Source organism: Astyanax mexicanus, chromosome 18 (genome assembly GCF_023375975.1).
Source record: "Astyanax mexicanus isolate ESR-SI-001 chromosome 18, AstMex3_surface, whole genome shotgun sequence".
Taxonomy (NCBI): Eukaryota; Metazoa; Chordata; class Actinopteri; order Characiformes; family Acestrorhamphidae; genus Astyanax; species Astyanax mexicanus.
Window position 1 is genome coordinate 16289998 of NC_064425.1, and position 18958 is coordinate 16308955.

At 37.6% G+C, this 18958-nt stretch overlaps 1 protein-coding gene across 2 annotated transcripts in view; it reads right to left on the reverse strand.

Annotated features, from left to right (window-relative positions):
* sez6b (seizure related 6 homolog b) overlaps positions 1 to 18958 on the reverse strand; it is a 316013-nt gene that overhangs the window by 138724 nt on the left and 158331 nt on the right. For both annotated transcript variants that reach the window (XM_049466784.1, XM_049466783.1), the window contains exons 2-3: positions 16852 to 17511; positions 10151 to 10281 (exon numbers count right to left, since the gene is read on the reverse strand). In XM_049466784.1, coding sequence (XP_049322741.1) covers positions 10151 to 10281; positions 16852 to 17511 — 791 coding nt within the window. The remainder of the gene's footprint in view (positions 1 to 10150; positions 10282 to 16851; positions 17512 to 18958) is intronic.

An 18958-nucleotide genomic window follows, 5' to 3' on the forward strand; every position in this document is an offset into this window, starting at 1 on the left:
CAATCTATTTGCATACTGGGTGTGTCCAACAGTTTCTGACACTCACCATCAGTGTGTAGAGATTCCCCCTGGGCTACCTTAGAAATAAATCAACTTCCCCTTTAGTTGTAATAACTCGATGTTTTAATTTATGCTAACTCAATTTATGCTTTTCATTTCCTATTACTTAACTTTTTTAAGGTCACCAGTTTCCTCAATTGTTAAAGTAAATTCAACTAAAAAATTTGAGCAAACCGGCTGCCTTAAAAAAGTTAAGTAAACTCAACTTATCTGGTCTTACAGTATAACAAAAATAAAAAAGTTAAATCAACTTTCCCTTTAGTTGTAATAACTTGATGTTCTAAGTTATGCTAACTCAAGTTTTCATTTCCCATTACTTAACTTTTTTAAGGAAACCAGTTTCCTCAAATTTTTTAAAGTAAATTCAATGTATCTGGGCTTACAGTGTAGTTGTGGTCTCTAGTAAGAATGAATGCCATTTGAGCCATTTTTGTGGAAAAAAATGTGTTCCGGTGTTTCTATTTAGCCCTGCTTTAGTTCACTGAATTAGTGGTCTCTGAAGAAAGACAGAATTTCATCTCTTGCTGATAAATATTTATACATGCAAACATATCGCCTCTGATTGGCTAACAGCACTGCAGCAGAGAATGCTACCTGCCTTCGTCCCACAGTCAAATTTACAGCTCCAAAAATCAAAGGACAAAATGTTTTGAGAAATACAGCCTTAGTTATAAAGGTATAGCACTGAGTGCTACTCTCCCCGTGGCACTGATAGTGTTTCTTTTAGCTAAAATAATGCTACGAAATTGTATCTATATCAAAAAATCTGGCATAAACGGCGCCTGCTTTGACCGGTGTTCTGTTGAGTTGTGCAACCTTGTCAAACTGTGCTTCCCTAGTGTATATTTAAGGTCTCAGTAAAATCCACCAGAGATCCGATTTAAACCTATAGTAACTTACACAAGACTTAACTAAATTAGACTTAACTAACAACTTTAACTAATTGGTGTAAACAGAGTTGTACGCTCTTTTGCTGATGAGACAGTGTCTACTCTGCAGCAGCCCGGCTTTGTCTGTGGGTGGTCCCAATATATGGTGGGCAAGGCAATAAATACTATTTCAAGAGTTGACGTAGACACTGTGCTTTTCCTGATTGACTTTTTTCTTGATTTTTCTGACTCAATCAGAAAAAAATTGACTTTTTTCTGATTGAGTATTTTCTTTTCTTAGCTACGGCAGACAACGAGAGTTGAAGAACAGTTTCATGCGCAACAACTTGGCGAGATATATTGTATTTTACAAAGAACAATAAAAAATGGATTTTAGCAGAAGTAGACCTTTAAAAACAACAAACTAGGAATTAATTGGAAATTAATTGGAAAACTGGTATTTTAATTTAATTATTTTAATTACATTAATTCATATCGGTGCACGCCAACTATGGTTGGGTGCTGGTGCTTCCCTACACTCTGGATCAGGCTCTCCCATTGTGTATTTTTGATAATATTTGTCACAATCCTTTAAACGCTTCCGTTTTTCCTTACTTTCTGTCTTCTTTCTATCTATTTTTCTCACATTCTGACATGTCTGCTCCTACTGTTCTGTCCCAGTGCTGCCTAGCCTCTCCACTACTTTACTGCCCACTGCCATGCTATCCTGCTCTGGTTCCTCACATTGATTCATTCACGCCACGCTAGATACAGCATAGCTGTGCGTATGACTGTTTAACCTGTATGGATTTGCACATTAACACTGAGCATGTGTCCTACACTCACTTGCATTCTCATAATTCAGGACTTGCCGTTATCCTTCTATAGCTCTACATTATTCAGATTTGTTACTGCGCTGCACTAAATCCAGTTTAACAGGACTAATTACGCTTCTTAAGAAAACAGTTTTTTAAATTGTTTTTAAAGCCTGCTGTTCATTGATCAGCCCAGAGGGACACAATCTAGTCTAAATAGGACCAGAATGGAGAGAACATCTAACGGCAATGTTTCTAAGATATACAGCTCTGGAAAAAAATTAAATCAGTTCTCTGATTTTGCTATTTATAGATTTATGTTTGAGTAAAGTGAACATTGCTGTTTAATTCTAAAAACTACAGACAACATTTCTCCCAAATTCCAAATAAAAAATTGTTTATGTTCGGAAACAATGAGAAATGGCTGAAATAACAAAAAAAGGATGCAGAGCTTTCAGACCTCAAATAATGCAAAGAAAACAAGTTCATATTCATGGCGTTTTAAGAGTTCAGAAATCAATATTTGGTAAATTAACCCTGGTTTTTAATCACAGTTTTCATGCATCTTGGCATGTTCTCCTCCACCAGTCTTACACACTGCTTTTGGATAACTTTATGTCACTCCTGGTGCAAAAATTCAAGACTGTTATCATCCATCTTCCTCTTGATTATATTCCAGAGGATTTCAATTTAGTAAAATCAAAGAAACTCATCATTTTTAAGTTGTCTCTTATTTTTTCATATTGTGGACATGGCCTCACTGATCAGTAAGCTTAGCTTTTAGCATAAGTGCAGTCATGAGCTCAACACTAAACTGTTAAACGCACAGCTCAAATAAACTGAGCTGCATGTTAGCTTGCTACTCCGCAAATTCAGCTCTGTAGTTAATAAACACACATTTACTCATTGTGAAGATCCAAACGAGAATATGCCTCCCTGTTCTCTCATAGAGATTTAATTGTTTACAAGAGCTGCAATAATTGCAACTATTAACCACGATAATTGTAACTATTATGGACATGCCAAAAGAACGGATGTTTTAACACAAGGCTATTACTTTAAACACTGTCTCTGCCTCATTGAGCACTGAGGCTATTTTGGTAGTTCTAAATTATCGTAAAAGCTGTCATCTTCTTCATTACAGCTCTGTTTTTCTTCTTTTTTTTAACCCAAAAGCTGCATTTTAATAATGTAATTCATAAAATATTGTACAGTAACATGGTATTTGCTAGGTTTTTCTACATTTCTTCTATGTTTGCACCCTTTGGAAAAATTAATTGCTTCTTTCTAAACATAGAACTGTTTGTGCCGCTCTAGGCCATAACAACTGTAACTGCACATCATCTTTTCGGTGGAGATCTGCTCACTCCTCTTTGAAGGATTTCATTGTCCTCAGGACAATGTAACAAAGCACACAAGCAATGGCTTGGGTGGTTCATTCAGCATAAACCACCCAAGCCTTTGCTTGTGTGCTTTGTTCCATTGTCCTGAGGCATGACCCAACTGCGCTTGAGCTTTAGGCCACAAACTGACTGGTGGACATTCTTATTGAGATTTTTCACTGTTTCACTGTAGAAGCAAAGCAGCCAAAATAGCCAGGCCAAAGTCAAGCTGGTCAGTCTGGTTAAACTGGTTTACCAGGTTAGCTCTAGTCAACCAGCATGAATGAGTTGCTCAACCAGCATGACCAGCAATACCAAGCTGGTCAACCATAATGTACAAGCATGACCAAAATCGAATAGATAGTGATTTTCAACCACTTTGACCACCAAAATTAAGCTACAACTGCAATTTTTCTACAGGGTTGGTATGATGATCTAATGAGACCCATATCTTCTACAAAGGTTCAACTTAAACTCATTAGTCCGTGTAATATTATCCCAAAATTCTAGATTTCTGCAAAGCGCCCTGACCTGTGTTCCTCCACTGCTCCCTTCTGTGTGCTTACCTGTTCATTTGTAGCTCCGCCCTCTCGTTTCCTGTCCTCAGGTGTTCCCTGTTTCCTGCCCCTTCTGTGTGTATAAATAGTTTCCTTCATTCCTGTCTCCCTCGTCCGTGATTGTACCTCTACCGTCCGTCAGGTTCTGTGTTATTTAATGTTCTTAGTTTTTGTTTCTTATTCAAGTTTCAAATAATTCCTGTTTATAATTCTATTTTTTTAATAAATACTTGCTCTTGCGTCTGCTCTCCACATCTCCTTTTTCCCTCAATCTGACAATATGTACATCCATGACCACTCAACAACAACAACACCACCATACAATTCTCTATTCTCCACCTCATTAATAAAGGAAAAGGAAGCTTGTCTGGCTATTTTTAATTCTGTACAGCCTTCTGAATAACATTGCTGACCTCAAAATCACCCCTAGTATTCTGTTTGAACTACATAAGCCTCTGACTTTTATGTTTGTTGTTCAGTACACCACTGTGCTGACACCAGCTGCTCTCTGAAGGAGTTCATTTAAGCATGTTAATTTATCCTCTCATCAGCAGAGACACAATAAAGATGATTCTTACCTATGGCCTTGATGATATCCCTGTCTCAGGTCATTAGATTTACTGGCATCTGTAATTATAAATACACTGAGGGCAATTGCTCTATTCAAAGCCTCAGAATAAAACTGCCACTTCAAGAACAGGTATGTCCTTATTTATCCACTGTATCTTACTACTCCTACCTCATAAACGTAGGTAGGGCTGTATGATATTGGAAAATATCACACATGAATTTTAAGTCCATAAATGACTACTGCAACTGACTCTGCAATAGTCATTTATGCTAAAAAAAAAAAAAAAATATATATATATATATATATATATATATATATATATATATATATATATATATATATATATATATATTGCATTATTAAAAAATAAGATACAATCTACCTCTAGATGTGCCATGGAAAATAAAAATAGCAAAAAAAAAACAACATAACATTTGCTTTGCATGACATTTGTTACTATTTTATATGCACTCATTGCGATGGCAATTATGAAACAATATATTATACAGAGCAAAGTAGACTTTTAACACCACTAACCAGATTCCCCTCTCTAAAGTACACCACTCAGCCCAGTACAGAGAGTATTGGCAAAGCTTGGAAAGATGACTAACGATACTCAATCAGCTCCACAGGGCAGTTCTTCAAAATAATTCACTTAAACAACAATTCATGTTAAGAGACGATGCAGAACAGGCCTGCACGATGATGAATTGTCAAGTTTGCTTGTATTGGTGATCAGTTGTTTAAGATAAAGCAAGATCAGTACTGGCCCCAAAAACACTGTCAACACAGTCTATCTCAGCCCTAAATAGGTGTATCACTCATTCCAAAAGATCAGTAGAACCTATTAATATCTCTTTTTAATCTCTCACTAAAAAAAAAACACGCTTCGAACTTTGGAAGAACTTCATGGAAATCATCCTTTCCACTGTCCTTCGTTTCATCTCAAAATCCATCTCAGTTTAATCCTGACCTCATCTCACTTTTCAAAGCCTGTGTAACACGTCTAATCCTTTCTCCTATCTAATAAAGGCATCAAATAGCCTCTAAAGATCTGCTCCACTTGCTTTCAAACAGCTGCTATAAGAACTATCCTCAAGAAACCCTGGTGTTGATGTGTTTCTTTTGATAACTATGAGCAAAAGTGACTACATCATTTTTTAATATATCTGTACCACTTTAAAATAAGGCTCCTTTATAAAGGGCTTATAAATAGTCTATAAGGGAGTTTATTAATGCTTAGTATTTAGGTTAAAAATTCTTTATAAAATATTAATTAGTAGTTGCACCACATAAAGCGTGTCCTACTTAGTTTTTTTTTTCAATCAGTCAGCATTAACATATCTACTAAAATAATATACAAAGTCAGTTTAGTTATTTAATGTTATTTTATGTTAATATACATCATAAGGTGAGGTTTAACAGTATAAATTAATGTGAAATCACTATTTGGCAAACGACAGGCCACTGTTGTTTTTAACCTATTTAATAACAATAATCTATCTATCTATCTATCTATCTATCTATCTATCTATCTGTCTGTCTGTCTGTCTGTCTGTCTGTCTATCATTTTAAACAACTGATGGCTAATGGAAACATGGCATGAAGGTGTAGATCAGTTTCTGCATGATTCTGCATAAATTAGTTTGTATACAGGTGATACATATTCACCTTTACCACCATCATTATTCATCATTAATCACAAGCTGTAATGCTCACACCATCTTGTATTTTTAGAGATAGAATAAAAATTACAAATAAATGTGTAGTGTGGTATGTTTGATGACTTTTAAAACTGTATTAGAATACCTCGGTGTAGTTTCAATTATTGTTTAATTACATTCTCTTAATCTGCTAAGTATTAGCATTAGCATTAAACATGATGTGTCAGTGTGAAACTGTGAGAGAAAAAAGAAAGGGATAAGAGATTAGAGAGTTAGTTATGAGATTTAATCCATATTTCAGCATAAATTAAACGCAATACACCTTTAGCACTAGTTACGCTGTGTTTACACTGCTAAATAAAAGCACAAATACTCATTTCTCTAAAAATGATGATATGATGGTAGGAAGATGGGGCCAAACTTGAAAATGTACATATATGATTTATTTGCATTGAAAAAAAAAAACGTTTTTATGCAAGTTAGGAGGTTTATCTTGTGCATTAACATGTTAACGTTGACAGCTATTGTTCTTTTAAACCTAGACCTTTCAGAGCTACTCGATTCTACCTTTCACACAGTATAATGTATGGCAGTTCCCTATGATTCTGTAGATCTTCTATCATTTGTGATTGCTCTTTACTGTTTAAGTCTCCTGTTTACACTCTCTTATTTGGCCCTGCATTTCTGATAAGCACTATACTATAGACTATGTTTTATTTGCAGCAAAAACAGCTGTGTTCCAGACAGCACTAAGGCCTGTGTGAGTGAGTGTATGTGTGTGGGTATATGTGTGTATGCCTCATGGGATTACCGGGGAGAATCCAGAGAATGAGGCTCTGCTGTTTCTTTACTGCAGAAGGAAGACCTGACCTGTGCTCGTACCACAGATAATATGAGTTAGCTGAAGGTGGAGGAGTTTGACACCAACTGCACACTTTCACCACAAGTAAGGTCATCCCTGCACAGATCCAGCCTGCCACTCTGAACGTCAGCACTAATACCATTCAGCAAGGTAGAGCGAGCGGCTGTGCGGCGAGAGCAAAAAGACAAAAAGCTTTCAGTGGGGGATTATTAAAAGGAACAAATCCCTCTCTATCTTCTGAAGGATGAATAATGGAAACGGTTTAAATCCGGTTTAACTTTCTTGACAATCCGTGGAGGATCCACAGCTCCGAGATTTCGATCCCAAGGTCTTCTGGAGGCCTCGGAAAAGAGCTTGTGCAGGCTTCAGAAAAGTTTCCAGATCAGAGGAATGCTTAACCGGGGTCTTTACGACGCAGACGTGACCAATCGGATGAATGAGCCCCTCCGCGGCGCCGGGAATGCAAAGTGGGCCCTCACATTGTCTGCCCTAAACATTATTTTTGTCTATCAGCAGGAGGATGAGGCTGCTTTAATTAAGTTAAGAGTCGCCTGAGAGACAGTTTAACAGGAGGGCATTAAAGAATACCATAAACAAACAAAGGGAGAAGACAGATAATCCATAAGCAATTAATTAAGGGAGGAACTCTGCAGCTTCCTTACATATCAGTCACTTTGAATAATTGCAGCAAAGCAGAGAGGTGGAGAGAGGTATTTATACACTGTTCTGGGCTAACAGGTCAGTGCAAGGAGAGAGTGAGTGAACAGAACACATGCAGAGACAGAGAGAGAGAGAGAGAGAAAGAAATCCACAGAGACCCAGACTGATCTTGAGAAAGAGAAAGATAGAGATAAGGTGGGCCAAGAGATAGAAATTAAGAAACAGATCAAGATAGAGAGATTACAGAGGGAGAGAAATAAAACGCAGATTGTGACAGTTCCACCTGGTCTGCCTAGTATAAATACTCCCTCAGTGCAACTCTTTAGTTGCTGCGTATTATCTAGTTTTCTAGCTCCGTACAAAGCGTTTTTTCTTGATTTTCTGTTCCTTGCCCCTTTTTCTGCTCACCGTTTACTCTATGGCTTAACCCTTTTGTTTAGTTTGATTTCTGGTGACCGACTCCTATTCCTTTCTTGACTACTCTCTTGCTTACTCCTTATTGTTTGCTTTTCTCTCTACCGATCCTCGCTTTTTTACCGACCACTCTCTAGGTATGTCCCTTGTTACTGCTTCCCTTTTGGTTTTGACATTGCCTGTTTATGACTATCTCTGTTAATAAACCTGTGTTTTCTAATCAGCGCCTGTCTCCCCTGGTCCTGGTATTCGTCACATCAAAATTAACTGATAGAAAGAGAGGTACACTGAGAAAGATGGAGAGAAAGATTAAAAGAGAGACAGATTGAGACTAATAGAGAGATATATTAAGAGTGACAGAGAGAGAGAGCGAGATCAAGAAAGAGACAAGAACAGTATGAAAAGAATAACAGAGGGAAAGCAAATTAAAATCAATGGTTTCACATACACAGCCTTTACAACTTAAACCATCATCTAAATGCTTAAAGGAGTTATTTGGGTGACTAAGTGATTCCTAATAGGGTATAGGGTTCCTCAGATCAGTGAAAAAACCTTGTATACCTTCATCATTCGTCATTATTTCAGTACTTCAGTATATAAAACCATTTTTGTTTAGAATTTATAGAAACAAATATACACAAAACCCACGTACATCCTTCCACTGCCCTTCTCCTCTTTTGGTTTTATATGATATGCTGGCAATACTTCAGTATGCCCAAACACGTCATACACAAATATATTAGGCAACCTTTCCAGAGGTCAGGAGGGTAATAGCTGCTGAATGTTTTATGAAGGGCTTCAGACGTAGTCATGAGGATAAAGGTGATTCCAGCAAGGAGAAACTCAATCAGCAAGTCATTTGTGCTAGAGTAAATCATGCACAAGCTAATCCATCAGTCAGGCCATAAAACACAATCATTCAGGATGGGCATGATATACTGCCCGTGTGATGATCTGTTGGAATATACAGTATTTTAACAGGTAATAAAACAAACAAACAAACAAAAAACAAAAGAAAATTGTAGGGCAGGGACATCGGGTATTTTTTCTTTCTTAACAAATAGCTGATGAACTGGACAGGTGGGAAGGTGGGAACCTACTCTTTAATTAAATTGAAAAGCAGAAAGTGAAAACAGCTACACCCATGTAGACAAATGAAACGGAAACTTGCTGAAGGTCGCTTATGGGATGTAATTGTAATACAATCATTTATGCACATATCTCGTATCTGGTTGCTTTTTGCACAAATATATTTACACCCAGAATATTTTTAAGCACCAGTAAGTAAAAGCTTACCTAACAATAAGGTAAATGATGGGAGTGTTGATGATCATCAGATTTGTACTGTATTAAATGTGTTGTATGTAACTTGTCTCAGGTTAATATATGCAACTAACTCAACTAAACCCTTTTTTATTTACACTCTGAAAATTTAAGGGCTTTGAAATCTCACAGGACACGTGGAGAAGCTGCCTGTTTTCTCTCTACCCCACTTAATAAATCCAGATCTGTTACAGGAATCAACCCAAATTCTGCAGGTTTGAAAACACACATAAAAACTAGACAACCACAATAAAACTAAAGGTTTGGAGGATATTACCTGTTTGATTTGTATTCAGGATTTGTATTGATTTCAAAATGAAGTTCAGGAAAGAGCCAATTTTATGATTTTATTCATTATATTTTAATAGCTGCAGATTTACGTAACTATTTTTCTATACTTTCTATTACAATTACAATTATGATTTTCAGTAACGTTCCTTATCAAAAATTAAATCTTTCTATGTAGAAAATTAATAAAAATCATGTGCTGGTAAAATAAAGAGGGGAATTTTGCTTGTCTTTACCTTACAAACAGATTTCTACTATTTTCAAGCCCTTGGAGTGGAATGAAAAGAAGGGAGCGAACTCAGAGGTTTTGGGCAGGAGTTCGGGGCAGTTTTGCTGGGAAGCGTGAAGCTGAAGCCACCCCATGAGAAGAGATACGGAAAGAAAGGAGGAAGATGGATAGGAAGTGGATGTGAAGTTGTTCCATATGAAGGCAAAGAGGAAGTGAGGGTTTATATAGGGCTGAGAGTGGGAGGAGTAAGGACGTGGATCAATCTCCCAAAATTACCTTATATAACTCTTGGTCACAACATGTCTATGATAAAATTGATATGCAAATGATTGTAAAAATAATAAAGGGTAATAAAGTGCAACACAGTGTAACTATGAGAGACAAAACCCTGTTCATGCTCCCACAGTTTTAAAGCCATCTAATTACAATAACAATGACAGTGTAAAGCGCTCAAACCTGAATCTCCACTCCATATCCCATGTAGACCGTCACAGTGTAGGTGCAGTCAACTTTCGAGTAGTACCAGCTGCTCGGCGGCGGCGTCTCTATGTAGCCCCCTGGCGCTGTGAAATTGGCGCTGCACGGCACTGTGGTGAGCAGGAAAACAGACAGAGGAACAGAGAGAGAAACAAAAGAACCCATCAGAAGCTGAGACTCCTCCACATCCCCTCCGTCCCACTGCGGCCCCGATACCTTCCCATCTTAATTATCTTTGCAGGGCTTCTCATTTTCTGCAGGCTCAAAATGGGCTATTTTCCTCTCCTGCTGTGTGTGTGTGTGTGTGTGTGTGTGTGTAAGGAAGAGAGAGCTGTGTGTGTGTGTTTCAGGGATAGCTCAGGTGTGCAAGAATTTTCTGGTGGCCTTGAGGTCTTTCTGCTCCGCTGCCCCTTTTATCTGCCTCTCGAGTTAAGAGTTAAGAGATGCTGCCCGTATGAGAGATTCCCTGTGGAGCTATAGCTATGTGGCCCAGACCAACAGCACCTCACCTCATTTACACTGATCATACCACAGCACAGTCTGCACAGTCTGGACCATCAGCGTCCAAGTCAACATGAGCACAAATGCTCTGTGCTCAGCATTACTTAAACTGATTAAACTACACATGTTTTTCCTAAGCATATTACTATTTCAGTGTTTCCAGTATTATTGATAGGGGACAGTAATAATAGTCTATTGTGGAGAGAGAGAGAGAGAGAGAGAGAGAGAGAGAGAGAGATCGCGCACGCGCGAGAGAGAGATACACGGCGAGAAAATACACAGGGAGAGAGAAAGAGACACACGCGAGAGAGAGAGAGAGAGAGAGAGCGCAAGAGCGACACAGAGAGATAGAGAGAGACACACGCGCGAGAGAAAGACACACGGCGAGAGAGATACCAGGGAGATAGAGAGAGAGACGGCGTGCGCGAGAGAGAGATACACGGTGAGAGAGAGAGAGATAAACGGCGAGAGAGATACACAGGGAGAGAGAGAGACACACGGCGCGCGAGAGAGACAGACACACGGCGCGCGAGAGAGACAGACACACGGAGAGAGAGAGAGAGAGAGAGAGAGAGAGAGAGATACACGGCGAGAGAGATACACAGGGAGAGAGAGACACACACACGGCGCGCAAGAGAGAGAGACACACGGCGAGCGAGAGAGAGACACACGGCGAGAGAGAGAGAGAGAGAGAGAGAGAGAGAGAGATACACGGCGAGAGAGATACACAGGAAGAGAGAGACACACACACGGCGCGCAAGAGAGAGAGACACACGGCGAGCGAGAGAGAGACACACGGCGAGAGAGAGAGAGAGAGAGAGAGAGAGAGAGATACACGGCGAGAGAGATACACAGGAAGAGAGAGAGACACACACGGCGCACGAGAGAGAGAGAGAGACAGTAACGGCGCCTAACCCTGTTTTCAGAGGTGACCATTAATTTCCTATGGCAGCGCAGCGAGGGTGTGTGGACAGTCTGAACTTCCAGTCAGAGCTTAACTTTTCAGCTCAGGCTAAGTCAGTTGCGAGTTGCTAATAACAACAGTGCTACAGTTACACTTTCCGGGTTATGTCCATTGGTTCCACAAATCTCCTACAGACTGCCTGTGTACCGTATATTCTGCTTGTGTTTGCATGTACAGAGCCAAGACCCCCGTACCGTGGCGATACACAAAGAATACATGGACTGTTACACCCCTAAAAAAACATTTTTTTCTGATTGACTGACCTTTCTTTAAGTATTTTTTTCTTTACTTAGTTGAGTAGTTCACCACACAAAATCTATCCATTTTTTGGCATATATAGGCTGTATCCAACTTGATTTTGTACAGCCAGACACCAAACGAAATCTGATTTTTGGTGCATATAGATTGTATCAAACTCGATTTTTGATTGTCTGGACAGACAGACACCACAAAAAATCAAATTTTTGTCACATATAGATTGTATCTAACTTGACTTTTCATAGTGTGGACAGAGAGAAACCACACAAAATCAAATTTTTGGCACATATAGATTGTATCCAACTTGATTTCCGATGGTGTGGACAGCCAGACATCCCACAAAGTCTGCTTTTTGGCATATACATTGTAGCAAACTCTTTTTTTTATAGTCTGGACAGACAGACACCATACAATCTTTTTTTTTTTTTGTATAGCAAATACAAACCACATTTGAAGCTGGGTTAAAATGCTGTTGCTCAGTCTGGGTCTCACTCTGGTTTCTCTGGCTGCTCAAATTCAGATTTCATAATGTGTTTTGCAACACTCACAAAGCATCTCCTCTCCTGCTTCCATCTATGAAAGCCACACCAGCAGCGTGACGACTGACGTCTATTTTATCATCACAGCAGTCCATACTGTACATTCGGGTGTGAGATGTCTGGACATGGAAATCTGATCCGATCAAATAACAGTGCAGGCAGTCATTTCACCAGATCAGATTTAAGAAACAAATTAATGTTGCCTGTATAGTCAAATCTGTACACAGTCAAATTTCATCTCTCCTGTTGGCATGGCAATATCCAAGATACCAGTTTGGTTATGCTGCAGCAACTAGAACTTTTTAATAAACATCAAAAGACTGTTTGTCTTTGTCACATGTGGTGCCACATTTCCAAAAGCAGCTCGTAACTACAGCTCAGACTGTGCTGCAGAGATCTGAGCTGAGTGAGAAATCACTTCTGCAGATTTTATTCACAGTGCAAAAGAAACAGCATTATTAACAGAGCTCCAGAATGAGAAACTGTATTTATCTCAGCATAGATCAATAATGAGAGTTCTGTATGTGGAACTAACTTCTCTTACATTAAAATCTCTTGAAAGACTATCCAACATGACCAAAATAAAAAAATAATAATAATAAATTTAAAGCCCTCAAACTATTATGTGACAGTCTTGTTCCATCTAAATTAAAGCCTCAAGATTATGTTTACTCAGAATGAACCTCATTTTCAAATGAACCTATTACTGACAATTGTAAGACAAAATAATTCAAATGAATGGAGTTGAATGAAGCTCTGAGTGGTTCAGCAGAATAATGCACTATAATAATCACCATAATCTTAGGACTGCTAGTTTGAATCCAGCATCAGCAGCCAGAGTCAGAGAGAGCCCAACTAGCTGGTTATGTAACCATCAGAATGGGTAGATAGCAGTCCATCCCCACATCAGATCATCATCAGTTAGCTGATGTATCAGAGATACGTAGACGAGCTTCATGTGTAAATAGAACACTTTTCTTCATTTTTCTAGTGCTGAGGGCATTGCTAGTGATAGGGGGAGTTCATGTGAATGAGGGTTGGTTAACTGTGTTTGGGAAAAAGTTTTTACCTAACCAAACTTGCATGTTTTCTTTATTATTTTTTACTCCAATATTGAACACACTAAGTGTATTATTAATGTCATAACATGCTGGATCACAGACCTATCTACTGAAATATCCTCTTTTCGTTCATATTGCAATATACAGCTCTGGAAAACAATAAGAGACCACTTAAAAATGATTTGTTTCTTTAATTTTATCAAATTGAAAACCTCTGGAATATAATCAAGAGGAAGATGGATGATCACAAGCCATCAAACCAAGCTGAACTTGTTGCTTTTTGCACCAAGAGTGGCATAAAGTTATCCAAAAGCAGTGTGTAAGACTGGTGGAGGAGAACATGCCAAGATGCATTAGAACCTTTAAAACTTTATGAATATGAACTTGTTTTCTTTGCATTATTTGAGGTCTGAAAGCTCTGCATCTTTTTTGTTATTTCATCCATTTCTCATTTTCTGCAAATAAATGCTCTAAATGACAATATTTGTATTTGGAATTTGGGAGAAATTTTGTCAGTAGTTTATAGAATAAAACAACAATGTTCATTTTACTCAAACATATACCTATAAATAGCAAAACCAGGGGAACTGATTCAGAAACTAAGTTATCTCTTAATTTTTTCCAGAGCTGTATATTGCTGTATATTGTATATTTCCATAATGCTGCATTTCTAGTATACAGCAACAACACTTTAATACTGCATGAAATGTATTCTGTTGCACCCTTAAAGATTTTTTGTTTTGTTTGTTTGAATCATTCAGTGCTTATCTAATGTAAATTAGGAATAAAAGTCATTACTAAATGATATGTAAATAAGGGGCTTGACTGTTCCCACGCAGTTGCTGATTCATCGCTGATGCTTAATTCTCCATTTTATAACTCAGATGCAGAGGAGTTCCTCACTCATCACAAGTGCTCAAATCTGCACTTATCTCTGCACAGCTTTCACAAATAAGAGCCAGCGTTTCTAAACTCTTTAAACCAAGTTCAGAAATGAGATGTTTGGAGCAACGCCATGGAGGAAACTCTTAATCAGTACTGTTTTTAAGAGTTCTTCTATGGCATCACTCCACAGAATCCATTATGGCACAAATATGAGACAGCATATAATTATGGCAGATCACTGAGGATATTTTTAAGATTTTAAGAGTTCTCTCTGGTCACAATGGTTTTGTTATCGGCTTATTGTATAATATATGGATATGATCTTAATTACTGTATTTATGCTGACCTTGATATTGCCAATGGTCATTTGGTTTCTTGTGTATTTGTTAACATAAGCATTAATCATGACTAATGCAATAATAATGGTGTCTAATGGAGTTTAATTTCCCAAACAATAAAAAAAATAAAATGTACTGCTCTCTGCTTTCTTTGTTATGCAATATATTAGAAGCATTACATTAATATCACAATATTATAATTTATAATAACTATTATGGGACCATATATTGCCCAAAAACAGTTATCATGTAAGGCCTACATCTGAACATAACTCAATTACAAACCTGAATGCAACACTAAATTTAAATGTATGTAACCTCAACTTGCACCAATATTCAAAAGCCAAATCTAGGCTAAATTCACTAGATAAACTGTGAATAATTATATCTATAATGATAATAATAATAATAATCTATAATATAATAGGGGTTAGGGCTTAAGGATATTGAAACAAACTGATACTGCAATATTGTCCCTTTGATATACAGCTCTGGATAAAAATAAGAGAGCACTTAAAAATGTTGAGTTTCTTTGGTTTTACCAAATTGAAAACATCTGGAATATAATCAAGAGGAATATAGATGATAACCCATCAAACCAAGCTGAACTGCTTCAATTTTTGCACCAGGAGTGGCATAAAGTTATCCAAAAGCAGTGTGTAAGACTGGTGGAAGAGAACATGCCAAGATGCATGAATACTGTGATTAAAAATCAGGGTTATTCCACCAAATATTGATTAGTAAACTCTTAAAACTTAAATGATATGAATATTAACTTTTCCTAAATTGAGGTCTGAAAGCTCTGCATGTTTTTTGTTATTTCAGCCATTTCTCATTTTCTGCAAATAAATGCTCTATATGACAAGATTTTTATTTGGAATTTTGGAGAAATTCTGTTTGTAGTTTATAGAATAAAACAATATTGTTAATTTTCCTCAAACATATAACTATAAATAGCAAAATCAGAGAAATTGATTCAGAAACTGAAGTGGTCTCTTAATTTTTTTTCCCAATATTATTCATTCAAGTTTTTTATACTACAAAAGTTTTGGAAAAATTAAAAAGTGCAATATGTTATCATGTTTGCAGGATCACAATACATTGCAGTATATAAAACTGTAACCCCAGTATTGTGTGTTTTTTTACCAATGCACAGCTATAATCTAGCGCTGACTCTCAGAATGAAGTGTGACTGATACTGATATGATTTGGACGTGAGGAACATTTCACACTCTTGGTTTTACGTTCAGTAGAAATGAGAGTCGTGGCTGAGTTATTGCCTCACTGTCTGCTCTTCTGGCTAATGGAGCGTCAGATTCACACGCTGCTGGAACAGCTCAGGGCCCGGGTGCAGGCCAAGCAAGAATACTGATCTTACCCTGTTTAACTAATTCATGATCACCGGTTGCTTTGCTCGACAAAGAGGGCGGGCAACATACCTGAACACAGTTGCAGCAATGCCCTGGCTATGTGTCGTTGGCATAGCGACACACTGTTGCGTGAGATTTGTTATTTCTGCCAGATAACTTATAAATATATAAAATAATACAATTATACTGCAGTAGTTCTAACCTCACACTGAGAGGCATTCTGCGAAGACACATTTCACTCTTCATCATCTGAACCAAACCAAAATTACTGCCAGAAAATAGTAAATATTTTAAACAGTTGGTAATTTGCCTTTTCTGACCAATTAGAATATAATCAAGAGGAAGATGGATGATCACAAGCCATCAAACCAAGCTAAACTGCTTGATTTTTTTGCAATGAGAAATGGCTGAAATACCAAAAAAGATGCAGAGCTTTCAGACCTCAAATAATGCAAAGAAAAAAGTTCATATTCACAAAGTTATAACAGTTCAGAAATTAATATTTGGTGGAATAACCCTTGTGTTTAATCACAGTTTTCATGCATCTTGGCATGTTCTCCTCCACCAGTCTTACACACTGCTTTTGGATAACTTTAGGCCACTCCTGGTGCAAAAATTCAAGCAGCAGTTCAACTTAATTTTATATTCCAGAGTTTTTTTTAGTTTGGTAAAATCAAAAAAGCTCATAATTGTAAGTGGTCTCTTATTATTTTTTCCAGAGCTGTGGTTATTAATTCCAACAGGAACAGTGCAGGTGGTGTTACCTGGTGTCTGCATGGTGGTAATGATGGTGGTGGTAATAATAGTAGTTGTAGTGGTTTCCTCATCCCCATCCTTAGCCTCTGATGATGTCACTGGGCTTTTGTCACTGGCGGAGGTGTGATGTTCTGGTCTTGGTTTTGGAGTTTCTTCTTCTTCTCTGGTCACCAGTGTAGTTACAGCCTGATTACCTTGTGTTGTTGCCAGATTAGAGTGGGCTGGCTGTCCTCCAGGAAGTGTGTTGCAGGGAGGCGGAGCTGAGGTGGGTATCATGGTGGTGGTCAGTGTCTCGGTGGTCATAGCCTCAGATGGTGCGTCTCCAGCACCTCCAGCGGCTCTGGCAGCTCCACCAGTGGGTGTAGCAGTGGGAACAGTAACAGCTACATCAGAGAACGGCACTGCATCTTCATGAGGAACCAGCTGGGTTGACGTGTGACCCATGAACACATCCGACTCGGCTCTCAGCCGGTCCTGACGGAGTGGGTCAGGCCGAGCGAAGGCTTTGAATGGAGGGTGGTGGTTGAGGCCGCTGAAGGGTGGAGCAGTGGTGACCAGAGGAGGGTCTCTGTTTGTTTCCTGTGTGCTGTGGAACACATTCTGCCCGTCTTCTGCCTCCAGAGAGCCTCCTCTATCAGTAACCGCCACTTTCCCCTCCATGAAAGAAGCTGCAGGAGAGAGAGAATCACAATAACAGACTGTTTTATTCTTACAGCTACAGTTAAGTCATTTCAAGCACTTTGTGTAAACAGCTCACATCCCACAGAGGATATTGTGTGGTTCTCTCGTTTTTGTGAAAGCACAATCTCTGTGTGTAAAACTTGTTTGATGAATAGGCTAGTTAAACTGCCGTAAAAAAGGGACTGAATTCACTGTACAAATGTTTGTGGGAACCCCTTCCAATGACTGCATATTTAGCCATGTGGGTAGCATTGCTGGGTACGTTCATGACTGAGGTAAATTAATGATGAAAAATGCACTGTTGAGGTAAATTAACGATAAAAAATGCACTGCTGGGGTAAATTAATGATAAAAAAAGGCACTGCTGAGGTAAATTAATGATAAAAAATGCGCTGCTGAGGTAAGTTAGTAATAAAAAATGCACTGCTGAGGTAAATTAATGATAAAAAATGCACTGCTGAGGTAAATTAATGATAAAAAAGTAACTGCTGAGGTAAATTAATGATAAAAAGGCATTGTTGAGGTAAATTAATGATAAAAATCGCACTGCTTAGGTAAATTAATGATGAAAATGCACTGTTTATGTAATTTAACAATAAAAAATGCACTCCTGAGGTACATTAATGATGAAAAATGCACTGCTGAGGTAAATAAATTATAAAAAAATGCACTGCTGAGGTACATTAATGATTAAAAATGCACTGTTGAGGTAATTTGATTATAAAAAATGCACAGCTGAGTACTAATGAGCAAAGCCCTCATTATATACAATACATAATGAAATTAAAGCTTTTAAATACTTTTAAATTGTACTTTTAAAAAATATAATATTATAAGACATAAAATTATAAATAATCCCAGTAATGCAAAAATAATAAATAACTGTGGCATATAGTGTAAAACTGCCAGAATTTAATATAAATATATATATATTTGGTCTTACGGCCCAGGGGTGGGTTTCCCGAAAACGATCAATCTTAGCGAATAACGAACGAACTAACGAATGACGTGTGTAAAGAACGAGCCAGTTCTGCGAGTGTTTCCCAAAGAGCTTCGCAACGTGAAAATTAACGAACGAGGTTAAAGAACATCTTTGTTGACTCCTCCCCCGAAACAGCGCGCTCAATCGATCCACAAATATCGATTCAACACTGCAATATGCAGTATTTATTCACTGTTACACCCTAAAAACGTAGAAATGTGTTGTAATTAACAACATTATACTCCTAAAGATACATATGACTAAATAAATACTCGAAAATCTAATCTATTTTAAAACATTAAACTTATTTTTACATTTTTAAAACTATTATTGTTAATATATATTATATTAATAGATATTATACTAATATTATTAACAGTAATATTGATAGTAATATTAATTTATTATTATTCTAATTTTTATTATTATAAAAATAATATAATAATACATAT